This window comes from Dermacentor andersoni, chromosome 5 (assembly GCF_023375885.2).
Source record: "Dermacentor andersoni chromosome 5, qqDerAnde1_hic_scaffold, whole genome shotgun sequence".
Classification (NCBI taxonomy): Eukaryota; Metazoa; Arthropoda; class Arachnida; order Ixodida; family Ixodidae; genus Dermacentor; species Dermacentor andersoni.
Window position 1 is genome coordinate 181,493,681 of NC_092818.1, and position 27,333 is coordinate 181,521,013.

The 27,333-nt window shown below is 44.7% G+C and overlaps 1 protein-coding gene across 2 annotated transcripts in view; it reads right to left on the reverse strand.

The window, feature by feature from the left end:
- Window positions 1-215: 215 nt before the first annotated feature.
- Window positions 216-27,333, reverse strand: part of LOC126531693 (uncharacterized) — an 88,853-nt gene continuing 61,735 nt past the window's right edge. Inside the window, exons 2-9 of one of the 2 annotated variants that reach the window (XM_055071386.2) lie at window positions 24,202-24,282; window positions 22,961-23,166; window positions 22,377-22,512; window positions 13,684-13,817; window positions 9,833-10,043; window positions 9,177-9,310; window positions 5,784-6,006; window positions 216-3,380 (exon numbers count right to left, since the gene is read on the reverse strand). In XM_055071386.2, the coding sequence (XP_054927361.1) occupies window positions 3,304-3,380; window positions 5,784-6,006; window positions 9,177-9,310; window positions 9,833-10,043; window positions 13,684-13,817; window positions 22,377-22,512; window positions 22,961-23,166; window positions 24,202-24,282 (1,202 nt within the window). In that variant the 3' untranslated portion in view covers window positions 216-3,303. The remainder of the gene's footprint in view (window positions 3,381-5,783; window positions 6,007-9,176; window positions 9,311-9,832; window positions 10,044-13,683; window positions 13,818-22,376; window positions 22,513-22,960; window positions 23,167-24,201; window positions 24,283-27,333) is intronic. The other variant, XM_050179360.3, reaches the window with a different exon arrangement.

A 27,333-nucleotide genomic window follows, 5' to 3' on the forward strand; every position in this document is an offset into this window, starting at 1 on the left:
TTCATGTGATGCGGTCCTTTGTCTCAACACTGACATGTTACGCAAATTATGCATGAATTTGTAAACAGAAAAATCTCGTGGCCAACGGCTTTGAATAAACCAACAGTGACTATGCTTCCTTCACTTATCCGTGACACTGCTTTCTAACAAGCGAGATGTGCAAGAGTGTCCCAGTATAAAAAACACAGAGCCGAAAGACGACAAATATTCGTATAGACGCTGGAGAAACATAACAGCTTATTTGTTTATTGTTCAGACGTAATGACGCATTTTTACACTTGTACAGGCACCCACACAGCATACAAACGTGAAAGATAAGACACGCAAATAAAATTTCAATCTTAAAGCTGTAATTTAGCGAGGAGTCATTCCGCCTTTCTAAATTTACAAGGTCAATCAAATGAAATGAAAACGCTTTCGCGTAAGTGAGGGAAAGCACAGATCCTTCAGACGGAAAAGGAAAGGAGCGCAGTTTCTTAACAAAAATAACTCGCTGTGTAATACTTGGCAACATCGTCTCGCAACAATCGTCGTCGGGCTCTTACGTTTGGCATGTAGTTTTCAAACAGAGAAACCACAAAATGATGCGATATTTGTGAGAAGGACAGTTCTTAATTTTTCGTAACCATATTTACATAATCACATACACGCTAATGCATTCTCTCCGTACATCCTTATAACGCTAACAGCTTCTGCTACCTCATCGCTTCTTTCCGAATCAGATTCTCTGCTTGTGTCGGGGCACGGGATAAATTTGAATGAAAATTTTGTGCTGATGGCACAAAATCCTGAGACAATCAAGGAAAACAAAGCAAGCTGCAAACACAGAGTACACGGCATCGGGCTTCGCAGTATTTACTTGCGCTTTTCTCGTTCAATGTCGTGCAATCACTCTTGTTGATTTGAAAACACTTCGAAAGCACACACGTAGCGCGACACTCTAAGCAGCGGCTCGGCATACATGCCTTTTACGGCGAGCGTTACAGTATTCAGGCGGAACTAGCCTTCCGTAGCAGGCTGGTAGCTTTACCGTCTCAGCGTTATTGTGATCGAAAAGGGGAGAAACATGGTGTAAGAAGAAGCATCTCCTTAGGCACTGCCCTCTAAATTCATGGGGACGCAGAGATGGTTCCCCGGGGAACAGCTTAAAGTAGACTTGACCGTGTTTACTTAACCCTGCGCAAAATACAACAGAAGATAATTTCCCCCTTGTAAGGACAACATGGCGAAGGCGGGAGATGGAAATTGAAGACAATGAGCAAAACTAGAACAAGGTGAAAGCGGGAGACAACGTTTCGACAAGTGGATTTGTCTTCGTCAAGGCGGAAGAAAGCAAGTCCACTTGTCGAAATGTTGGCTCCTGCTTTCACCTTGTTCTCGTTTTGCTAATCCTTTTGTAAGGACAGCTATCTATTTGGTGTAGTCTGTCTTCCTGCCTGTCACACAATTCAACAATACAACCGGTCAGAAATTGTTTCACGTCAGAACGTCAAACAATATTTCTTTTTACCTGAAATGTTATCTTGTAAATTTTCCGCAGCGAGCGTCATAATTCTGGCCATGCTGCAATTGTCACGGCATTAATTTGAACCAGTTTGGAGGCTCCAGCAGACGCAACGAATTCACTTTCCACACATGTCCTTCCTGCCGAGGTAGTTATTCTTTACATGACGTTTGAATAGAAACGTCCGGAAGATATTGAACACAAGTTAGCGTGGCATTTTTGTAAGCCTCTAAACTATTTTTTAAACAATCTTCATCCAAAATGACGCAGGAATTCAGATGCAGGGAACGCATTTTTGCAGTCCCAATGTATTCAGACTGAAGCGCGGAGTTTTTGTTTGAGATAGGCCTTCCTCCTGAATGAGCAGAGCTGACTGTGTCACACGACACCCTTTCGACCTGCTATGTGAAACAGTAGAACCCGAGGCTGCTGTAGCGCCGCAGGCTGTATCTGGTTGAATGTACAAGTGAGTAAACGTTTTTATATTAAAGGATACTCATTCTGGCTTTCGAAAGCTACAAAAAGTCAATAATTCATTCCTTTCGTGGCATGACACATTGGATTTGAAACTGTAAATGAAGAATAATCAGAACCGCAGGAGCTAGGTGGCCGCAGGAGCTAGGTGGTACCCAGGACCCCACACTTTAGCTTCCATTTGTCGTGTTAACACAATCTTACCGCCATTAGCTATCACGGGGATGGTTTATTGTGCTTTTCAATGACATTAAGCCATGCGATAATAATGCAGCTGTGTGTTGAACACGTTATCGCCCTCATTGAATGTCCGCGAAGCGGAGCATGTCGATGTTTCACCTGTGTGTTTTGGGGTCACTGAAGTGTTGCATTTTATTTCATGTGAAGCAAATTGAAGTAGCCGTCCAAATACTTTACTGAGACTTTCATAGCAACTAGATTGCAAGCTGCAATGTCCCCAAGCTGCAAATTTTAGAGACCTAAATTTTATAACGATGCGTTGTTGCGATTCATGGGTGAATATTACGTGCGCGCACTTTTTGAACCACCTGTATTGTACGTCATATATTTTCGCATATTCAGGAAGAAACCATAACGCATCCAACTCTGACATCCCTGTTCAGATAATTTACGACTTTTTTTGTACTACCATAGTGTTAAAGCTTACAGCGCCGCTTCTATAACATTCTAGCAAAATATTGAACCTAGTGAAATCAAGAGTTCGGCGAAAACTCGTCTGGTCAGTATTGCTCAAAGTCAAGGATAAAACGGACGCTGACCAAAAACATAAAACGAAAGGGAAACCAGGACGTACCGGGTCCCACACGGGGGCCTTGCTCACAGTGAAGATTGTGAACAAGGCCCCCGTATGGCAGCCGAAATGTCCTGGTTTCCTTTTCTTTTAATGTTTTTGGTCGGCGTCCGCTTTACCGTTGACTCTTGAACGTAATGTTCTTTAGGACTGGACCATTTGCGCAGCGTGTTGCGTTACTCGTAACGGTAGCCCAAGTTCTTCCAATCTTTGAGCGTCAGGAATTGGAAAATGAGAGATACGATACTGGCATTATGCAACTGACTTCCAACATGACGTGGCCTCGCGCACGCAAAACGTACGATTCCCGCACTCGGTGGCGCATGGTAGCATTTCATCACGACAGACGGCGCACCCTTGTGGGCTGCGTCCCATACTAGTTGGCTCGAATGGAGAGGCATGAAACGGTCGTATAGGGAAACCCGCAAGGTCTCAGCAGAAGAAGAACCAGGGCTATTGCACGCGGCGAGTTGCTGCTTGTACATCTCGAATCCAGCCATCGCAGCGATGTCCATCATAGCTCCAGGAGGGCGAAGCAGATGAGTAGGCTGGACAGGAAGGGAGCCAGCACGGACATCCCTTCGTTGGTCGCTGCGCACATTATGGAGTCCGGGAGGGAAACAGACGTGGGAGGAGGGGAGGAAGCACGAAAGAGAAAACGTCATTACGATTTGCATTCTGGAGGTAATAGCCGTGTCGTTCTCAACAAAGCACTCAGTTTACCTCTAAAATCATGTCACGCAAGCTCAGTCAGCAAATGTGGCAAGGCGCAAAGTAATAATTTATGTCTACTATGTAGTAGAATTTTATTTCTTTCGGCCCATCTTTATCTGAAGAAGGGCGTGAATCCGAGAAAGAAAACAACGCATGTGAGGTGGCGCCTTTCGAATCTTATTTTTCTATTTTTCGAAGCAGTCAACTTTTCGTCAACAGCTGTCCGACCATTGAAGACAACTTGAAATTGTTGATAATGATTCAATGCATTTGCAATTCTTCAGAGAGCAAGAAAAAAGAAACAGTTTGGTGGTTTTATATAGCGAAAAAACTCAACGTAACATGATTGAATGCTCGTATAAGTTCTGAGACTGACGTAATGAGAACGCGAGTAGAGGTGAAAGAGAAATAGCCACGTACCTTGGGTGCGTTCTACGATTTTACGTAATTTAAAACGTAGTTGTACAAGTAATTGACAAGTGTTAAGTACGGTGCATTGTACATTTAATGTATCCCTTATCTAAAGTGAATGTAGAAAATGCAAAGTAAAGCAATTAAGTCTCAAATTAATTAATTAATAAGCTATTTATTTATTTATTTATTTACTGTCTGGAATGAAGGGGCTAAAAGTACATTGAACTCGTTGACGAAGGCCCCTCCCTCCATGTATACATGCTAGCATTTGTGATGCTATCGTTTATGTTGATCAAGCTCTCTATATCAAGGTCGTTTTTGTCTAGTATCCAGCACTCAAATTTCCAATGAAGGAAACATACCGTCATCTTACTGTATTTCAAGCGGGATGAACATGATGCATGTCACACGTCTCCAGCGATCCTGCCCACGTTTTTGTAAGGTTATCTGGTTATTATGTGAACTCGCGAAAAGGCACGGTATAGAAAGTGCACGTGTATTAAGCAGCCTCAACCTGCGCGTCAGTGCAGCGAACGCGGATATTTTGGTAAATATGCATGAGGGCGTACATGACCACTGACAAGCATGAGTAGTGTATAATTATGCTGAAATGTTGAGTTCGCAGTAAAGCGCATCAAAAGTCACTGATGTGGAAAGTCATCATAACTATGCCCCCTTTCAAATGCTCAATACTATATTGCAGAAAACAAGTTGTGCGCTTTACAACGCCTAAAACATCAAATACCAATATTTCGCATGTTTTTACATCAACAGAACCAAACACTACCAGATGTGGTAACCTTTAGTAAGTAGCTACCTAAAACAGCTACACTGGTGTGCAACTCTCCTAAAACTACCTGCGTTTCCTCTTAGCTCGCAGAACTACGGTGTGCGCACCGCACCGTAAAAAAAAATGACGCAGTCCTCCTTGGTAGAGTGTATAAGCGCGACTGGACGAGGACGTAGAAAGAAACAGATACACAGACAGTCCTCCTGATCTTTTGTTACACGGGCGCGACTGTTTTCCTCGCAGCCATGACGAACAATGATGCCCGAAAAGAGCACGCTGTTTAGTTGTATCATCTTGACCCCGCCTACTTTAGCATGGCATAATATCAGGCGTTCTGGTTTGCCGGCTGCTGCTTGTATCTGCGGTGCACTCCTTCAATCTTTGTTGACTGCGGTCCGCCATGTTCAGATAAACCACTACTAAATCGGCCTTCTTTGCTTTACAGCTGTTGATCCTGAAGAGCAACCTTATGTACCAGCTGAGTTCCATACATGTAGGTGTTGCCTTTGAAGTAGAGTACTTGCTTATACATCCGCTAAAACAGCTGATAAAACGCTAGTTATTCGCTTTATTGAGCTTGGGCATTTTACAGTGACTTTCAGAACCTAAATACATAACGTTTGTGGATTTTATAAGTATGTACACAAAATTTTCTCAATCTCCTGCAATTTTCACCCCGGTGTTTTATTTTGCTCTCTTGCGGGAACGCTGTCAATAATGCAAATCTTGCCAATCTCCGTGGGTTACAACTGAATGAGCTTTTAGACCGATTGAGCAGTTAATTCATCATCTGGAAGGATGTTCTTTCAAATCGTATTATTGTGCCTGTTCCTTCTGTTTCTTTCCTTGCTTTTTTGTCAACCTGCTAATCTTATACCTTTTCTCCTTCCTTTTCGTATTTTCGATACCTTAAACAATGCTACTGCTGTAATTGCTCACGTAGCGCTGCAGTACACAAAATAAGTTAATATATTTAATACCAAGTTTTTTTACCCCGGAAACTTTGACAGCTGCCTCGGTTGCCAAGAGACTTGAGAAAGAGCGTAAGTTAAAACAGATTATGCAAAAAAACACACCATCGTCCGTGGGTGCCCTGAGTCCCGACATGGTTCGGTGCTTGTTCTTGATGCTGGCTTCTGCGCTGCTGGTGTTGAGGACGTGCGATAAGGTGACCGTACAGCGCAGGTGCATGCGTTCCTCCTCGAAGTGCTCTGGTCGTACCCTGAAGCGTAAGCCCAGTGACCCGGCGTACCTCGGGTATCTCTGCAGCTCGTACCTCACCAAGTACTCGGGACGGGCCTGCGAGTAGCAACTCTTGCGTCATTTTCTTTTACTTTTACTTTTACGTTGACTTTATTCAGCCATGTATACAAAGCAGTGCGACAGACCAAGAAAGTTAGGTAAAAGGAGACAGGCAATGCATGCAACCTGAAGAGGCCTGCACTCCGGTCATGGGTCGGACAGCAGTGGGTGGACAAAACAGAACGTAACAATTCAAGGGTCAAAAATACATAGATATATAGAGGTACACACAAACGCATGATTACAGTTACAATGAGTATTGTGCAGTGCCAGACATGAGAATCGTAATTTGTAACATTACCTAGCTCAGAGTGGAGTATCAAGTAGAGGCTGTGTGTGTGTGTGTGTGTGTGTGTGTGTGTGTGTGTGTGTGTGTGTGTGTGTGTGTGTGTGTGTGTGTGTGTGTGTGTGTGTGTGTGTGCGTGTGTGCGTGTGCGTGTGTGCGTGCGTGTGCGGGCAGCTCGCCGGTGGCATGTGGAAGACTGACTGGATAGCATCACCTCCGCGCGAGCGCAGCAAGAAGTGGCGATTATTAATAATCCCGCATTCGGTGTGGACTGAGTGTATAACAACCAAGCGCAGACTTTGTTGTTGTCAAGAATGATTGTGACGCATACCAAATTGGCCACAAATTTAGTGGTTAAGAGAAATGGACAATAAGAGGGGAATGAACAAATTTAAGTTGGATGAAAATTCTAGTGTGCGAAAGGAAATAGCGAAAAGGAAGTTAACAGAAAACGCGGAATTAAAAAAAGAATGAAGAGGTATCATGTAGCAGGATTATCGATTGAATTCAATAGGTTAATTTTGGATTGCCAAGCCTTTATTTGCTGGACTGCCTTTATTTTGCTGAATACCAAATACAGAAGCTCCAAAAAATAGAATTACGGACACATAAAAATCGAAACGAAGACTGCGCAGTCACCCGCCGTGGTTGCTCAGTGGCTATGGTGTTGGGCTGCTGAGCACGAGGTCGCGGGATTGAATCCCGCCCACGGCGGCCGCATTTCGATGGGGGCGAAATGCGAAAACACCCGTGTACTTAGATTTAGGTGCACGTGAAAGAACCTCAGGTGGTTGAAATTTCCGGAGTCTCCACTACGGCGTGCCTCATAATCAGAAAGTGGTTTTGGCGCGTTAAACCCGATAATCTAATTTTTAAGACTGCGCAGTGGAGTTCTGAGATATCTTACTTTAAGGAAATGATTACAAGAAAAAAAATGATCTGTTGTCTCTGCTTTGCCATAAGATGAGTACAAAAGTGAGGAAACCAGTCCGGACCTGCGTTGTTAGAAATTTAGCGTCGGTATACGACAGCTCAGCCTCGTGATGGACACTTCGAGTTTCCGTGTTTGGCGAAATTCTCTGCGCAGAGGTATAAAAGATGTCAGTAAGCGGTAGAGTTAGTCACTACGAAGTCTGACACTGCTTGCATGATGACACGCCTACCAAACCGAACTGCCATCACACAAGGAAGAAGGATACTAGGGCTGAAATAGTCTGCCTTTGAAAGCCTTAGCTAAAAAAATCTGCAATTTAGTTAAGAAATACTCCTTCATTGCCAGTTACCCAAACTAAACGTACGCTTCTCAGGTATCACTGAATTTCCGTCTGCACAACATGATCGTCACCAGAAGCAGTAACAGAACACAAAGGTGAAGACTCAGTAATTATCACAGCCGATGTAATTTGTGGATTTAATTCGCACAAGGCAAGCACTCAGTTCCATTAACTCAATCAATACATAGGTATAAAATCAGTGACCGTACAGAGAAAGTCCACTCAAGAGTTGTGCAAGAAATACGAACACCTTGCGTTTCTTTTGAAGGATCAGAAGGCCCACAAAGAATTGCCATTTACTTATCAGGTGACTGCGTTGGTGTCGCGGTTACCATCGTCGAGCCTATATGCCTGATATCGCTAGTCCAGTCTATTCTCCTTCCGCGGGGCTCTATGAGTAGTGTCCCCTACACTTCATACCCTGAAGCATCTGTAGCAATAATGATGTTTGCTGGAAGAGTCTGTGAGATCTTGTGATAAACCATCTAACATGCGATGCGGAAATAATGTTTCTACATTATGAACAATGTCATCAAATTAGATCATAATAGCAGAAGGGTATGGCGAAATAACTACCAAATGAATAAAGAATGGTAAGCAACCCTAATTTTTGACTTAGTAGCACTCCAGTAGAAGCCAGATAGAACTGTTTAAAATTATTCGCTTTTACATACCGTAGCCACGATATGATTATGAGTTATGCTGTAGTGGGGGACTCCGGATTAATTTTCACCGCCTCGGGTTCTTGACCGTGCATCCAGCGCACGGTGCGTGGACGTATTTACATCTCGCCTACATGGTCCAAATGCAGCCGCCATGGCCCGCATTTCATCCCGCGCCCTCGGGCTCAGCACCGCAACATCGAAGCTACTGCACCTCCCCGGCTGGTCAGAACTCTTCGTGGATCGAGCTAATAGCACAAATCATGGCCAGCGAAGTATCTTCAACAAACTCAGATGGCGAATTCGCTTATTGCATGAAAAGTGCGAAAGCGGACAGAACTTGTTCATATGAAGCAGAATGAAGTTTGCAGTGTTCATATGAATCCGTAGCGCGACAAGTTTGAGCACCACCCCTATAGTGTCAAAGTCCGTCCCTGGAAGCTGTCTTTCGTCTATCAGTAAATGTCGAGGAATATACGGGACTATAGGTTGGAACCTATCCATGAAATTCTATGCTGTTCCATACTCTATGTAATTTAAATCAAGTTAAATATGTTAACTAACCGTGCTATTAACGCCATTAGCATTCGTCATGAAATGGACTGCAGAGGGCTAGGATAGGGTAGTAAAACGGAAGCTCGTCTGGTGTCGTGTGTTGTTTTCTCGCTTAAGTCTAGTCTCTTCGCCGCTCTGTGCAACAGTGTTAATTATGCCGAACCAACTAGCCAACTGCGGAATTTTACTTTTCCTCTCCTTGATTTCTCTGTAAAGAGAGGGTTACATGCACAGTTCGTGACGATAGCGTTACAGATATGCAGCTTATATTTTTTTAATGCTTCCCGAACATCTCCCAGCGTAAAACATGTTTGCTTGCACAGTGGATGTTCTTAAATTTAATTCATCTGCCAGACATAACAGAAATGTAACGTCTGAGGTTGAACTGACCTCTTTGTCGTTTATGAACCACGTGAGCTCCGGCGGTGTGTCGTACTCTGCAGACCGGCAGGTCAAATTGACGAGGTCGTTGATCCGGTACTTATGCTGGCCGCCTTCGATAACTGGGCTGTCAGGGCTCGTTTCTGCGGTCATCATTCCCAGGAAGCATGTGATGGTGCAGACAAAATAAATGAAGGTTTATTGCAGAATGTTGCAGCGAAACATTTCTAACTATTATGATAACCCGTAAAAACAGTATACACAATGCCTGCGCGGCTGGCTTTGCAGATTCTGAATCATGGTAAAACAAATATATGAAGGTAACTCTTACATGTGCGTAGTTAACACTTAACAAAAGAGATTCGCGCTTTGTCTTTAAGATTTTCTCGGAACTCACAAAGAGCGTAGTTTAACTACGTGAACAGTCCAGATGGCTAAGCTGAATAATTTCGAAGTGCTGCTGAATAAAACCATTGAAAAGTGCCACAATCGCTTCACGCCTGATGGACTTGCAGTTGGTTTATTTGGCGCACACGTCAGAAGAAACGTTATTTCGTATCCGGAAGAATCTGCAATTACTCGTGCGATCATCATCTGCCATGAAAACTCTCCAACGTTCCACACTGTGCGCCACCGAGATGCTAGTGAGGGTCTTCATCTCTTACCTGGGTACGGTATAGATGGCACCGTGTCACCGACAATGAGCTCTTCGCTGGACGTGAGGTACACCTCGGAGATGACGCTCACACACTTCAGTCGCAGCCAGCTTCCCGCCATGTGGTGCGGTCGCAGGGTGAACGAGAGCGCTGTGCCCGAACTCTGCAGCCCTTCGGAGTCGTACAGGGTCTCCAGCTCGCGCACGTCCGTGAACGGAACCTGCGACGACCACCGGTGCACGCATGTGCTGAGGCGTAGGCGACAAAAGAACGGAAATGCTCGCTATGTCTCAAAATACGGCTGCGATTTAGAACCATAGCTTCCCTCCGTAGCGAAAAAAGTGAGCAGCGAAATGTCATTCATGTTCTTAGATGCAACCGATCGGCTTTTCACTCCGTCCAACGGAAGGTTCATGATAGCTGCTTTTGTAGTTATTCCTTGCGGGTTGGAAGAGCTTAGTTACCTCTCCTCTGTTACAATACATCACATAATTTTTAGTATTGTGCTAGGTGGAGAATTTCTTTTCGTGCGGTTGAAGTCAAGCAATATGTCAGTCGCATGGCGGCCAATATATTTTACTTATGAAGCTTTTAAACGGTTTCAACTGCTTAGGGCCAGTGATACCGCTTAGGACTTGCTCTTGTATAACTTGTGCGACCTTGTAATTTCTATCTATCTATCTATCTATCTATCTATCTATCTATCTATCTATCTATCTATCTATCTATCTATCTATCTATCTATCTATCTATCTATCTATCTATCTATCTATCTATCTATCTATCTGTCTGTCTATCTGTCTGTCTGTCTGTCTGTCTGTCTGTCTGTCTGTCTGTCTGTCTGTCTGTCTATCTATCTATCTATCTATCTATCTATCTATCTATCTATCTATCTATCTATCTATCTATCTATCTATCTATCTATCTATCTATCTATCTATCTATCTATCTATCTATCTATCTATCTATCTATCTATCTATCTATCTATCTATCTATCTATCTATCTATCTATCTATCTATCTATCTATCTATCTATCTATCTATCTATCTATCTGTCTGTCTGTCTGTCTGTCTGTCTGTCTGTCTGTCTGTCTGTCTGTCTGTCTGTCTGTCTGTCTGTCTGTCTGTCTGTCTGTCTGTCTGTCTGTCTGTCTGTCTGTCTGTCTGTCTGTCTGTCTGTCTGTCTGTCTGTCTGTCTGTCTGTCTGTCTGTCTGTCTGTCTGTCTGTCTGTCTGTCTGTCTGTCTGTCTGTCTGTCTGTCTGTCTGTCTGTCTGTCTGTCTGTCTGTCTGTCTGTCTGTCTGTCTGTCTGTCTGTCTGTCTGTCTGTCTGTCTGTCTGTCTGTCTGTCTGTCTGTCTGTCTGTCTGTCTGTCTGTCTGTCTGTCTGTCTGTCTGTCTGTCTGTCTGTCTGTCTGTCTGTCTGTCTGTCTGTCTGTCTGTCTGTCTGTCTGTCTGTCTGTCTGTCTGTCTGTCTGTCTGTCTGTCTGTCTGTCTGTCTGTCTGTCTGTCTGTCTGTCTGTCTGTCTGTCTGTCTGTCTGTCTGTCTGTCTGTCTGTCTGTCTGTCTGTCTGTCTGTCTGTCTGTCTGTCTGTCTGTCTGTCTGTCTGTCTGTCTGTCTGTCTGTCTGTCTGTCTGTTCCCCTGTAAAACAGATCACTTTCTCTCGCAATTTTTGCTATACAATTCGGCCATTGCAAGGCCGGCTCTTCGCATCATGCTTACTTATTGTGTCTGTGCTTTCAGTCGCTTGCTTGTCTGTCTGTCTGTCTGTCTGTCTGTCTGTCTGTCTGTCTGTCTGTCTGTCTGTCTGTCTGTCTGTCTGTCTGTCTGTCTGTCTGTCTGTCTGTCTGTCTGTCTGTCTGTCTGTCTGTCTGTCTGTCTGTCTGTCTGTCTGTCTGTCTGTCTGTCTGTCTGTCTGTCTGTCTGTCTGTCTGTCTGTCTGTCTGTCTGTCTGTCTGTCTGTCTGTCTGTCTGTCTGTCTGTCTGTCTGTCTGTCTGTCTGTCTGTCTGTCTGTCTGTCTGTCTGTCTGTCTGTCTGTCTGTCTGTCTGTCTGTCTGTCTGTCTGTCTGTCTGTCTGTCTGTCTGTCTGTCTGTCTGTCTGTCTGTCTGTCTGTCTGTCTGTCTGTCTGTCTGTCTGTCTGTCTGTCTGTCTGTCTGTCTGTCTGTCTGTCTGTCTGTCTGTCTGTCTGTCTGTCTGTCTGTCTGTCTGTCTGTCTGTCTGTCTGTCTGTCTGTCTGTCTGTCTGTCTGTCTGTCTGTCTGTCTGTCTGTCTGTCTGTCTGTCTGTCTGTCTGTCTGTCTGTCTGTCTGTCTGTCTGTCTGTCTGTCTGTCTGTCTGTCTGTCTGTCTGTCTGTCTGTCTGTCTGTCTGTCTGTCTGTCTGTCTGTCTGTCTGTCTGTCTGTCTGTCTGTCTGTCTGTCTGTCTGTCTGTCTGTCTGTCTGTCTGTCTGTCTGTCTGTCTGTCTGTCTGTCTGTCTGTCTGTCTGTCTGTCTGTCTGTCTGTCTGTCTGTCTGTCTGTCTGTCTGTCTGTCTGTCTGTCTGTCTGTCTGTCTGTCTGTCTGTCTGTCTGTCTGTCTGTCTGTCTGTCTGTCTGTCTGTCTGTCTGTCTGTCTGTCTGTCTGTCTGTCTGTCTGTCTGTCTGTCTGTCTGTCTGTCTGTCTGTCTGTCTGTCTGTCTGTCTGTCTGTCTGTCTGTCTGTCTGTCTGTCTGTCTGTCTGTCTGTCTGTCTGTCTGTCTGTCTGTCTGTCTGTCTGTCTGTCTGTCTGTCTGTCTGTCTGTCTGTCTGTCTGTCTGTCTGTCTGTCTGTCTGTCTGTCTGTCTGTCTGTCTGTCTGTCTGTCTGTCTGTCTGTCTGTCTGTCTGTCTGTCTGTCTGTCTGTCTGTCTGTCTGTCTGTCTGTCTGTCTGTCTGTCTGTCTGTCTGTCTGTCTGTCTGTCTGTCTGTCTGTCTGTCTGTCTGTCTGTCTGTCTGTCTGTCTGTCTGTCTGTCTGTCTGTCTGTCTGTCTGTCTGTCTGTCTGTCTGTCTGTCTTGACGTTCTCCCGCGGGAGACCTAAGCGCGGGTCGCGTTAAACCTTGCCGGACGTTCAATAAAGCTGTGTCCATCCATCCATAGTTTCACAACGTTTCGTGACCGCAAACGCTCACTTTTAAAAAAAGCTACATTCCCGAACATTTTTGTTCCCCTGTAAAACAGATCACTTTCTCTCGCAATTTTTGCTATACAATTCGGCCATTGCAAGGCCGGCTCTTCGCATCATGCTTACTTATTGTGTCTGTGCTTTCAGTCGCTTGCTTGTCTGTCTGTCTGTCTGTCTGTCTGTCTGTCTCTCTGTCTGTCTGTCTGTCTGTCTGTCTGTCTGTCTGTCTGTCTGTCTGTCTGTCTGTCTGTCTGTCTGTCTGTCTGTTCCCCTGTCTGTCTGTCTGTCTGTCTGTCTGTCTGTCTGTCTGTCTGTCTGTCTGTCTGTCTGTCTGTCTGTCTGTCTGTCTGTCTGTCTAAACTCAATCGCATTCATTTACCGCAGCCACTTAATTCATTTTCATTGATTTCATTCATTCATTCATTCATTCATTCATTCATTCATTCAACGCAACCATCGGAAGGCTCTGCTGGTGACGCAAGACCCTGGAAACGAGCTGCAGTTGGTGAATAGGGTGAACGGGGCTCGGGTGGTGGCAGCGAGCCACGGCTATCTGGACTGAGTAGGACACCCACCTTTGGGCTCAAGACGAAGAAGCCTGGTCAATCAAAAAAGTTCATTTCTCTCTCTTTCTCAGTGAATCGCGTTTTTAGGAAGATTTGAGCTAAGAATTCTTGTGATATGCACCACTAGCAGAGGCGCGCACCTATTTTGCCACCTACCTCTTGTTCATTGACGAGCCAGACCAGCTTGGCGGTCGGAAGTGAGTACGGGGCTCGGCAAGAGACATCAACACGCTCCCCGACACCGTATTTGGCTCGCGTACCTCGTATGGTTGGTGGACGCTCGGGGATCACTGTAGCAAAAAAAAAAAGGAGAAATATTGAGAATTAGACAAAAAGGGAAATGCAGAGATGCCCGCCAGACACACGCCCGCTTTGCTACCCTTCCCAGGAAGCGGTAGACAAAAGGATGAAGGGGGAGCCTTCTGGTTATGGGTCCAAACAATTCACGTGTATCTGTTTTGGGTATAGTATGCATAATAAAAAAAAGAACATTAGGCTGCGCATACATGGTACTACACATCACACCTTTAGGATCGCTAACTGAGGACAGAAAAGCTCAAAAGTTGCAGCAATGTTCGCGTTCCTTTCTCATTCTAGAATACGTGAGCGCCATTGTTGCTGCCAGTTTTGTTCTCCACAAGACCAGTATTATAACGATATCCGAGCTATTGGCAGTCTCTCGCGGAATCCCTCGGTAATCTGTTAGTATTGCAATGTGCCTCGCCAGCAGTAGAATACCCGAAAGCGATTTGCTGTAACTTATTATGTGTCCATGTGAAAGCAAAGTTGAATGTGTACATAGAAAGTTTCGACTAGCGTGAAGCTCGGTTCACTATACGGTAGCGTGTCTGCCTCCATCAACAATGAACTTCCCATGGCATGATCATCCTACCCAGCACTCAGGTTTGAACGGGCTCGTCCAATACTTTAACATTTTATTCCTAGTATAATATACAGATTCAAGCATCAACGTCTATTCTGGGCTACCATGAGAAGCCATAGATATTCAGCTTTCACTACTGTTTATTTTCTTTAAAAATTTTTATCTCTGCTGCAAGTTTAAATATTAGCGATGGGTAAGAAAGTTCGCTCCGAAATGTTAGTGCATTTATTGCTGACTGAATGGACAACGGTAGGAGCATAGTTCTATGAAAAGACAAGCTTAGTCTATCACGTGGGCATGATGCACTCGAACATGAAAATAAAAGGCAGCGAAGAAGTGAGCTGCCGAACGCAAACTTCACACCATTGAGCAACAAAACAAGGAACAATGATAAAAGTACATGTAAAGCGCAGCGGCTCAAAACTCAATTTCCACACGCTACATTAAGTTTCGCGATCGCGATTAAGCAAAGTGCCCGTCCAAGAAAACTCGTTCGAGCGACTTAGCCCGGAAGAGTGCTAGAAGAGCACATATACGAGTGCACTGGAATTTCGCTTTATTCTTTTTCTTTCCACGGGTGCCGAACTTTGTCGTAGCAGCGTGGTCTTGCGTTCAGATGCAAATTCCGGGATCCAGGAGATGTAGTACAAACGTGAATTCCGTTATAAGAGAGTGAGAGAGAGGGTGGAGACAACCGACGTACTGAGCGCCAAAGTGACATGCAAAAATCAGCAGTTATTAGGACGGAAGAGGACCAGGGCGGCAGCTTTGAACGTCGCCCTTGTGCTAAGGAAGAAAAGAAAAATAAAGACAACTTTTCTGGGTCGAGAGGTCTTCTGCGGCATTGATGAAAGAAATGTGGAAAAGGGTGTGCAAGGGAAAGGAAAGAAGAGTGAAGCTGAAGATTTGCGTACTTTTTTCATACTCGGCGGCTATACTTCCGGTATTCATCCAAAAGCGAATTTTCTTTCATTTTTCTTGGGGAATACGAGGACGCATTTCAACTTTCTTGGTTTTTCCGCAGCCGTGCTTTTCTGCGGCACCCCCCCCCCCCCCCCGAATAATCAAATAACGCCAGCGGAATCACTCCCGGCAAAGCGTTCAGTTATAATAAACAAAAATGAATGCGCAAAAGCCGAGCGGTCATAGCGGCGAAGTTCCGGGCAATCTCCGCGAGCAAGAATTCGCGTGCCCGCACCAGAACTGAACTGTAGCTTTGAATGCACTTGTGCTACTTTCTTTTTTCTTGTTTTTATGTGCGCGCTTGACCTGCGCTTCTCTCTTCGGTGTCTCGCTATATGTGTGGTACTGCGTGGTAATGATTCGTGCAGCGAAATGAAGCAAATTTGCGGAGAGGCCAGAAAAATGGACATATTCAAATGACCGCACCGCTAACCACAACGACTCTCAGAGTCAGTCTGCGGCGGCTGCGAAAACTGAAGCGGATGATAAATGACTCGGCGTCAGGAAATGTGGGGGCAGACAGATAGGCACGGTGCAAAGTCATCGTCCAGAGAACCTAGCGTTCACAACGATTGCAGGGTGATAAGAACATAGCAAGCTTTCGAATGTTGCCCGAATGCGTGTTTCTAAAGTACTCCCAAAATCTTGTTACAAATGGGCGGCCCCAGGCTGGAAGTGCAATGACCGCATTAGCTTTTCTGCTTGCTCGTACTGATCACAGAAGCTAGGTGGCTGAACTAACCGCAGTCGTGAAATTATCGTTTAATGTACGTCTCAGTTGCACTATCATCGCTAACGGTTCTCTTAGGATTAAAAATAAACCATCGAGTCGCATCCTCCCTTCTACATGTTTGCGGTGTAAGAAATTACGAAATGAAGATGTGAAGTACGGCGTTACAGAGACATAAACAGGGAGAGAGAGATTGTTTATTGCAACTGGAGAGGTTAGGTAATGCACGGGACTTACACGCTACTCCACACGAGCATGAATTGCCTCCATCCCTTAGAGCATCAGTACTCGGCTTGTAGTACTGACGAGTCAGTATTTATTTATGTTAAAACGGCGCACACGAAATGTGTACTACGAGAAACTACAGCACAGGCGCTTGTGCTTGTCATTTCTCGTAGAACGCATTTGATGTGGACTATTTCAGCGTAATAAAAGATGACAAAAACAACCTCCCGCCTCCTTCCCCGTTAAAGTAATAAAAATAAAATAAAGCGAAACAACACACCAACGTGTGCATGCGAAAGCGCTGATATGCACACTGAGCAATTCGACGAGTGCACATAGTGACTGTTTACCACAACCAGACACGTGTTTTGTAACGCAATCGAGGCTGATATTATGGTGAAAACATTCCGGAGAAAATACGGAGCAATTTGTTCTTCGACGACTCCTACGATACCCTTCACGCATAGCATTATCCGAAACTAGGCCAAACAACAAAACGCATAAAGGCTAAATCGGTAAGAAGATATGACGCATTCTACAGAAATTGGATGAAGAAACCCGAAAAAGAAATCGCGAGAAGTAAAGTCCGATAGATGCTTTGGAAGGTTAAAAACATGGGAAAGTCCGTTATTTTTGATCAAGAATACAGCAGTTAGAGTAAATAAGAACTGCGAGGATCATACAGGAAAGCAAAATGGGGTACAGGATTCCACTTTGCCTGCAATCTGCGCTGAGAGGTGCACAAACGTGCAACTGCTGGCATGCGTATTGTCAGTGAAGCGCTGCCTGTGCATCTCCTGAGCCGGCACAGTCCGAGCCTCTCGTTGCGTGTGGTGTCGGGACCAAGCACGTTTGTTAGCACCGAAAGAGTACGGATGAATTAAAAATAAAACTCCCATCGGTGCGAAGAGCGTTCTCTCTTTCACACACTTTACGAAGGCTTTAGCTGGAAGCGTAAGCAGCAAGGTAAACACGAAGCGCGAGCTCATTTCACGCCCGGTTGACGCTAGCAAGCACAAGAGTGCGAAGAAAACGCGCCCGGATGTTCCCCGAGCAGGTGCCGTATTGTATACCACCTCGGACATCTCAAAACAAAAAGCAGCTGTTGGGAGCGTGTACTGTGCTTAGTGTATGTATTAAAAGCTAGAACAAAAAACGAACTACTTGCTTTCTTCATATTAGGATGTCCAACGAAAGCAAAGAAAAATATGCAAACGTAAATAAATAGAAAATGAATTTTCTTTTTAGTGCTGGAGTCGATGCATTGAAGTTCAAGCAAGCGGTGAGATTCTTATTACGATTTCGGGCAAGTTGATTTTCTTCTTGATAGCCGAAATCTGAGTGAGTTCACAAAAGGCTGCACTCGATGACATCTCAAAGCGGAATTCTTTCATTCTAAATGTGCAGAAAATTATGCAGCATGCGAGGGGAGGCCTTAGGGAAAATGTGGAACGCTGATATTTTCCCTTTAACTTTGGTGGTGGGGGGGGAGGGGGGCGGGAGACGTTGAGGCAAGGCCTATAATGTGAGGATTTCGGCTAAGTGTACACCATTTCACTTCAATTCGCAAAATTGCAGCACGTCACCTGAAGTACAGTATTAAAGAAGTTATGCAATATGATCTTGCTGATTACTTTATTACACATTGGATTTGTCGCGCAAGTAGCGAAAATCTTTTCAAGTACACGGCTTCATGTAAGTTCGACGCGCTATCTGTCATAAGCGACAATTGAAAAATTTTTTCTGAATGCAAACAGAAACAAATAAACTGCATATACAATCCGTCTAAAAACTCTTGCGCCGCGGCACTATCACTGTACGCTTACCAGGACACTGCTTACACAAATTTCAAGGGGCTTGCACGTAACAAAAATGCATGATGCATAATTCCTTCGCTTCAGAAAATCTACGTTTAAGGGCACAGGCGGAATCCAAACTTCTAAGGATACATGTACCACGAAATTTATTTTTGTTTGTTTGCCTGCCTAAATTGTTCTCAGCGCCTTCGTCGCTCTTTCCCGGCTCCTTGCTTTTCTGAAAGCGACATCATGCTCAGAAAAAAAAAAAAGAAAAGACACATATTTGCATTTTTATAAGTCTACTTCGAATTTCTGTCGCAGCTTATGAAAATGAAGTAGAACATTTTTCATGCTAGTTTGATTGCCTTATGTCATTTATTTTGATGATGAGAAACAGGTGCTCGCCTTTTTATCGGCCGACCCATTCCTGCGATCATGATGGATCGTGAGAGATTTGGGGACCGTGGCCCTTAAGGAGCTGGATGGAGACTGAACGGAGCATAGATTAGAACTGCAGCTAAAGTAGAAACCACGTCCAACTACCGAAGATGCAGGTTGACAAAGAAAGAGAAAAATCCAGCCACGAAAAAAACTTTCCGGCACTACAGGACGATAAGATAACGGGACAAAATCTTCGCCCTGATGTTAGCAGGCCTGTGCAACTCAATCTTCGTAAAGCATTTTTAACTCGAAAATATTTTGATAAACGCAAGCGCTGACTAGATGCACAAAATGTTACACACTCGGAGCTTTATGATTTTGCAACTGTCACGAACTTCTCTAAACTACAACCTCCCAGCAAAATGATAACGTTTGGAACGTTCGAGAGCGTTAGAGCATACTGTTCCGGGCATGGCCGGAGCCTGCTGGCACAACTTTTCCATTGTTCGGGGTCCTTCTCAAAGTAATCCAGACCCCGCATTCGGCCCTAGTGTGAGAATTCGTGGCGCCTAAGCGCGAGCAAGTAGGCCACAGCTGTAGCGCGTCCATCGACTTCCTCGTCCAACCGCGATGTCTCTGAGATTGCATAGCACGACTAGTAGCAGCGGTCCCAACAGATGCGGTGGCACATACACATGCGGCGAAACTAGGCTGATACTATACGGGAGAGACCGGTGCTGACGTCGGTATACAAGTGGTTGCCTGATAACTCTGCATGGAACATGCACTTACAGTGAGCGGGAAACGCGTGAGGGAGAAAGACGTAGTGTTAGGATTTTCCAGTATATTATAAGGTTTAAATGTTTGAAAATTCCGTTGCTTAGGCGTTAGTTCCCGACCCGAAAATGATGAAGCCACCAAATAAAAAGTTGTGAACATTTGAAAGATGTCACTGCGCCATATGCCACACGATTAGAACAGGTGCGTGCATCTGCAAGTACATTGAATGCAAAAAGGTGTGACAAACTTGACAAGCAAGGGCAGCTGGTAAACCTTTATTTCTGGTCGAATACGGAGCCAGTATTTTCAAGAGCGAGTTTTGTAAATTGGCACCATGCGTGTTCGCTTGGCAGTAGACTTCATGAAGCGCTCTGACATGCGTTGGTCCAGCGCGCTCTTCAGGAAATGGCAGGGCAGGTAACAAAAACATATGGCTTTCACTAGCAGCAATGCTGCTTCGTTACCTGCTACTTTTGATACTGCCATTTTTTTTTAACTTTGCTTCACTTTCGTTACCTCTATGATTGCTGGTCAAGGAAATTACATAAAAGGGGTCGCTGCAATAGTTAGATAAAGAGTAAAAGTGCGACGGGAAACTGACAAAAGTAACCAGGAACAATAATATGGAGTTGAAAATAAAGAGTATGTTCGGCACAAAAATTGTCGTGGTGCTTGATGTCTCGCTGAGACACGCAAAGTGTCGCCATCATCTTATTCATATTGAGACACTCATCTATCTTCCTCAATATTTAAACACTCTGTTAGTTTGAATCAATGTTGACAGAAGAGTTGGAATCTAAATATGAAAGAAGCAAACACAGCATTCGGTCAGGAAGAAAGAGGTGGAATAAAAAGTGTGCTCGGTAACAGTTTCAAAAACTTCAGTGCTATATTTTCATACATTAGTGGAATAGTGGTACCAAAAAGTATAATCTACTCTGGTTGTACTCAATCCCTGACTTCAAAAGAACGTCTTTAACACCAAGGTGTGCCGAACGCGTTTTTTATTTCTCTCCAACAGGTTTTCTTCCGGGCGTAACGTCATGCTCAGGCGGCCTAAATTTGAGCTTTTAGGGTACGCTCTAAGAGAACGCAAAAAAAGAACATAATTCGAAACAAACAGACTAACGCAAAAAAAAATAATTCTAGAGTAGTGTAAGAAGCAACAATATAGATAAACACAGCCGAGATAGAGCCGGGTATTTCTTTACATTTCCACAAAGTCTATATTGTTGTGGCGCCGAAAAGAACACAATTTCGAACCTAAGCCGCATATTTACTCAAATGGAAGCGATGTTGCCCACCCTATTCCGGACGTATGACTTCAAACAGGGAGGCTACGCCGATTCATATCACTGGTAGCGGAGGATCCACAATTTTTTTTCCTCTCTGAGCAAGGCAAGCATAGAACTAAAGCGAAAACCTCGAAAGTACCTCTGAAGGAAAATAGAAAATCGGATATTGAAAACGAAATTGATGCAGGAAGAGAACACTTTCCAGTGGATATTCTGATTCGAAGTAACATGGTACAAAGTTTGCTAAAAATATTTTAAAAAACATTACAACAGGGAGATTAGAGTTGTCGTGGAGCCCTTAGGTCATTGGGTTCCCGTAGCAAGTCTGAAATCCAAAAGCTCAATACAGTCTGAAGAATTGTCTTCGATCTTTAAAGCCATAGACAGCTAGAAGTGCAGCAGGGTGTCAGCACATTTTCGGGCGCTGTCCTCTTCAAGTGTGCCTATGCATGCAGTCAATAGAAGAGTCGTTTGGCAAACGCAAAGCCACCGCTGCATGTATGTAAAAGAAACTGATACCAGCTTACTTCACGAAAAGGAGAAACGCGTCATCGTCTCCTGGTACCTGGAAATATCTTCATGAGTGATTCAGGTACTTATTCGCTGAACACGCAGCGTAATCACACGTGTTCATGCGCGTCAAGCTAAAATACTAATTCAAACATTCTGTGTGCAAAATCCGCGACGCGGGTAGTCAGTTTGCTTCCCATAAAGTGAGAACTCTGGCTTCTATTTCTCTTTCGACATTGGTATAGTATATGGCCATAAGCTCACGCGGTGCTAGATAGAGGAATTCGTTTTGCTTTGTAGAGGCGCAAGTAAACGTCGTCATTATAAAATGACTTGCAAAGAAATATGGAAGACGCCAACAGTTGGAATGCGCCAAAGCCTTACGAAACAGCGACGACGTCGAAAAAAAAAGTAGGCAGAACATTAGTTATTCTGACTTGCTATTTAGAAACAAACTGCAGCCGACAATTCTCGCTGAATCATGGCTTTCCATCAAGGGGCTTAGCACTCACGTGAAAAGAAAGTGAGGGAAATTAAAGAAAGGGAGGGAATGACAATGGTTACCTTGAGGCAAACAGGCAAGTAAAAACAATAAAGATTTAAAAAGTGGGAATGTTTCGTATATAGATCACCACAATCCTCTCTTTATGCGCCTCGTGTGTGCGTGTGTGTGTGACTGTATGTGCTGTTTAGGTGTTTTTCACTGTGCATATCATAACCGTCACCCAGCATAGAATAGCATGTCAGGTGATCAGCCAGGCTAACACATCAACCATATCATTAAAGCTTGTATCTCTCTCCTGCATAGATGACTTTTCAACTTTCGTGAGTGGACTGCTTCCATTATCGTTTTGTCAGTTTAAATTCAGACGAAAAATAGAAGTAACCAGTTCTTAGTACTAGCTTATAAATTTGCATACCTACGCGACTATGAGCACACGCAGAACTTTAGCAGGTGCGTCACAGGCTTCTGAAATGATAATTCGTACCGTCGTCCACGGTCGCTGGACTAGATTTAACACATGTTTTTAGCTTAAAAAACTTGAATGTCTGCGCAGTCTACGCATTCAATGAAAAATAGAGGTATGTGCCTGTTTTTCTAGCCTCCGACTCGGCAGAACTCAACACTCAATTGCAGACTTCCCACCTAGATAGCAAACGTTACTGTTAAATGTCGCATATTGCAGCGACTCTTTCACAGAGAATATCAGGAAAACGCTAATTACTATTTTCTGTCTTACTGTTCAAAAAAAAAAAACCCGAGGCCGGGTCTTTGCACTCACCGAAGACCTTGACTTCCTTCTCTTGGACTACAGTCTGGAAGGAAGGCGCCTCTGCCGACGCCTCACAGCGGTAGTTCCCCTCGGTGGACAAGTTCACTGATGAAATGAACACGTGACCCTCACGAGACCGGGACATCTGTGGAAGGGAAAAGTGAGCTTCTTCGTTTCTTTTTCTTTTTTGTTCGCCACGCAGTGGTGCTAAAAAAAGCGTCACGCATATGCTTTCATGGCGATGCTGTGCGAAAAAATATTATTGACTTTATAGCACTGAATACAGGTAAACGTTTAAGGCACCACGAATTATTCAGAGCGAGATTTTACTTTGATAAAAAAAGCCGGAAATGACAGCCTGGCTGTCGGTCTGGTCAGCTCCTCGAAATGTATGACTGAAAGTCAAAATTCTACACATCGTAGATGCACGAATGCTTGTGCGCCCATAAATGATCGATCATAGTAAAATATCGTACAGCTGAGCACTAAAAAAAACGTGAAATGACTTTACTCCTGCCTCTATGTTGCACTCATCTGGAAAGAAAGGCTCAAGCATGCAAGATGAGGAGCAACGTCGGGTGACGATAACTCACGTCGACCACCACACCCGGCAGGTCGTAGTTCTGCGCGGGCGGTCTGTCCCGGGGGATGTACCGGTAGAACTCGGTGTCGTTCTTGTACCACTTGACCGAGTACAGCTCATCGGACTCGAGGTCGAAGCTGCAGTTGAGCCACATGCCGCGGCCGTGGATCGCCGCGGATGGTGCCGACATCTCTAGTAACCGAAGACACGATATGCCTGCGGGAAAGGTAGGAGCAATTACAGATTTATTGCCCACGTAGCAAAGGGTTAAGCAGATTCAACACACACTAAAAATCTTTTGCGCCAAAACAACACACACAAGAAAGACGACGAAACCACGGGTTACTTCACCTGTTTAATGAGGGTGAAAACACTCGACATATATAGCCCTCCAAAACACTGCGATCGCGCACGCGTACAAGGCAACATGGAGTAAAAAGTCTTATCAGAGTAGGCGCAATAGAAACTTCAGCTCAGCCTCGTAAAGGAAAACCGATGTGTCACCAACACAGTTTGGACCCGTTTTCTGAACTGTGTTACCGATGTATTAGTGACAGTTATATCAAGGCACAAGATTGGGCAGTCCAGCGGGCCCGAGAGGCGGCGATGTGACAAGGCCTCGAAGTCCCCTCATGGGAGACTTGAGTCCGGGTCGTTAAACTATGCCGGATTTACAGTAAAGTTGTTTCCATCCGTTATGCAAGACCGGGCGTATCAATTTTCTTAACTGTACGGCATTCGACGAGACAGCAGACACTGAACATTTTCTGTGGGCGTGCCCGAAATGCCAACATGAAAGGGACGCTCTACTACAGAATCTGCAAACAAAAGAACGTGCCGCTTGCGTGCCTGCAACCCCTTGTGTTCCCCGAAGGATCAGTTATAGCCAGCAAAGAAACTTCGTCTCCTTATTCCATTCTTAAGAGAGGCTGGTTTGATGGACATGGGGTGAAACACCACAGTGATATTGTAAGAGACGCTCAGGCAGAGAAATTGCTGACCTTGATCACCAGGCTAAACCCGCCTGTTGCTACAACCCACCGCCGCGACCACTACCACCACCACTGTCTTCAGGATTACTGCACTTTTAATCACGCCATCTCCGGAATCTGCCCAGTTTGCTATTTTACTATGTTTAGCACTAGCTCACTTTAATCGGCAAGAAGCTGACAGAGAACACGCGCCAAACTGCGAGAAAGAAGGCACAGAATGCTCTGACTCAGTAAAAGAATTATGAGCTTGAAGGCTTACTTGTTGCGCTGAGGATGTTTAGGTAGCGTTTCTTGTTTCGTCGCGTAATTACCTGGAGAACAGAGCCGGTCACCGGCACGTCTGAAAGGGTTGTACATATAGGGCTACATTCAAGTCAATTCGTTACATGAGGGCTGGCCATTGTGTGAGCTATTCATCACAACAACAACAGTAGGAAGCAAGCAGCAGGAAGCAGCAGCAAATTTGTAGTGAACAATCATATTTGTGCTCTTTTGAGTTCTTGGCGCTAGCCCGGGGCTCAAATGCTTGCTGCTTGTTAGCTACTAAGCTTATAGTGGATAGCCTGGTCAATAAGCCATGGGATAAACTCACCAATGACAACTCAGGGGAAATTACTTGTATAGACTCATTGAAATAAATAGATAATTATTTATGGAATTGAAAGTTGATGAAAAAACAACTTGTCGCAGGTGGGGAATGATCCCACATTTTCGCATTACGCGTGCGAGGTCTTCGCGTAATGCGAATACGTGGGATCGTTCGCCACCTGCGGCGAGTTGTCTTTTCACCCACTTTCAATTACATTAATTTATTATTTCTTTATTGCAATTAGTCAGCACAAGTAATTTGCCCTGTGTTGTCATTGGTGTCTTTGTTTGCTGGCTTCCTATTATATGACTAATGAAAATCGGGCCCCTCGGTTAACCCCTTTCTTCTCGTTCAAGGGATAAACTAGTCATTTATAGAACTATGCTGGAGCAATGCTGACGTCAGTGTCTTGAGGGCGCCGCAGTGAATTCTCATACTACTTTCAGAGACCTTAAAACGCTCTTTCGAACAGCGAACACAATTTCGATTTCATCGAGCGGCTCAACGCTGACACATGAAACTTCGCACACGCATACGGATGACCCTCTACGCTTGGCGCAAACATATTTATTGTAACTATATAGGTACAAAAGCGATAATTTAAGAGCGTTAATTTCAAGTTTCGTGTTCAGCGCCTTTGGCCCAGCTGTGGCTACTTCTGCTTGCCGTGGCACGTGGCGACGGCGAGGAAGGGCTGTGAATATGTTACACAGAAAGCCGAAGCGCCTCATTTGCAGTGAAAACATGTCCCGGCTCCGACAAGGAGGGCGCCGCAGTCTCTTTATCTCGGAGGAGAACACTTCTTCCTATAATTTTGATTGACTGCATGGAGGCGGACAGACGTCACCGATCTGACACCTAACGACCCCCCATGACATCAGCCATCACTGCGCACTTATCATATCGCACCAAGATAATATGAATAACATGACCACACTACACTGCCACACCGTGGCAGAGCTCACCAGCTTGCCCGCGTTACCCTCCTAGGAGCGTCGGGCATTGTAGCGTCTGCACATCCATCGGACTATCCTCGTCGCTCCCCCTTCTTTGAGTCGTATGGTATGAAGTCACGCCTGTTCCTTCGCATCACTCAGGCATCGCTCACGAGGCAGCAGGGAACACCCACCCCATCGGCTCAAACTTATGTGCTGCTTATTCCTGCGCGTCACCATGCCATCTATGGAAGCGTGCGGCCTTCTCCGGAGTGAAGAAACATCCCCTTGGAAGTATTGAGACACCAACCGCAGCATGCAGCTTGCGGTCAATAGCGCACGCGCTCTAGGATTTTCTGACGCTTTGTTCCGAAAGCTTCTCGCCCCGATGAATACTAGAGCACCACACCCTAGCGCGGCACATTGTGAACGAAGGAAAAATATCAGGGTGAGCAAGTAAGTGGCTTACTGCGTTCGCGTCCAACCTATTGCATTGCTTACAGTTGGAAGCAATGCAGCAACTGCAGCAATGTATAGTTCATGGCGCCGTGAAGTTGTCAGTTTTTCCTAGCTTCGACCTGGCACAACGGAACCTTCATCGAATGCTAAAATTCCGCGAGCTGTGAGTGCTACGTTTAATCATGTGGGAAGCTTTGCGACATTGGTATAAAACGAATATGGCAAGACAGGCGATGCTTCTATGGAACGTTGGACCATGCTACAAGCAAAGCCTTACGCAGCACTGCTGGCGAAGAAAGTAGAACCATCTATAACGATAGGGTGATATGAAGATGCAGAAAATGGTATAAAATTTATCCATATCTTGCTCGATGAAGAGGCGGTGTCTCTCAGCGTTTTGGGTTCTTGTGAATGACAAGATATTAAAGCGTATGAAGTTGCATAGCGCATGGACGAATCATATTTTCATATTTGGAAGTTCTGGCCCGCGGAATAAATGACGAAACAGGAAGCGTATACCGTTCTCATTTCTTGCAGAAAAACAACAACAAAATGACATCATTGAAACGGCATTCAAAACTCTTAATCCACTAAACATTTCTGAGTATCTTGATAAAATCTTCTAAGAAAATCTTCAACGCAAAAACATATCAACTATAGCAAAGAGGCATTCCTACCTGGTGCAAGTGTCATGTAAGAGACTGTCGGAACACATCAAGGATTGCAAGGAATCTTTAGGCAACTGCGTCTAAAGGTATGACACAATTACGCCGTATCACTACGCCATCAGGCCAAGTAAACAATTACGAAAAGAGACAGCGATATAAACTTCTACAAGCGCGACTAAAGGTATAGAGTTCTGCTGTGTTTTCAACAAGGTGCAAAGCTGAGGTCGAATGTTCTATTAATATTCCTTGCGGTCACAGAAGTCATTACATTCTAACGGACTGTTCCACCGATAAAGACAAATTATTCTACTGTGCAACGCTGTGACTCGTTGGAGAAGGCACAGGAGTTGTATCTTGCATAAACAGGCGAATTCAATTTATCAGCTAGAGGTTTATCGGCAGCGGTTGTCACGGGAGCAGCTAACTACAAGGAATGTTGCTATTGTTGTTTTTGTTCTCTCCTCAACACATCCCTGTCAGTGCGCTGACAGATTTGATTATTATTTTTCTCCTCACCCAAGTACCTCGTCCTTTCTGCAGTTCTTTATTAGCACCAACAGACCACTCTGTGCAGTCTACCGTACGATGTGTTTCTTTTTCATAATTGCACGATTTAAAAGCAGAGACACCATTCTCGCACCTTCGTGAAAAAGATATGTTTCTAGCTGGAACACGTTAAGGACAGCCTACACATAGTTTTTCGACAAAATTTTTCGATTGGTCGGTCTTTCGGTCTTCTC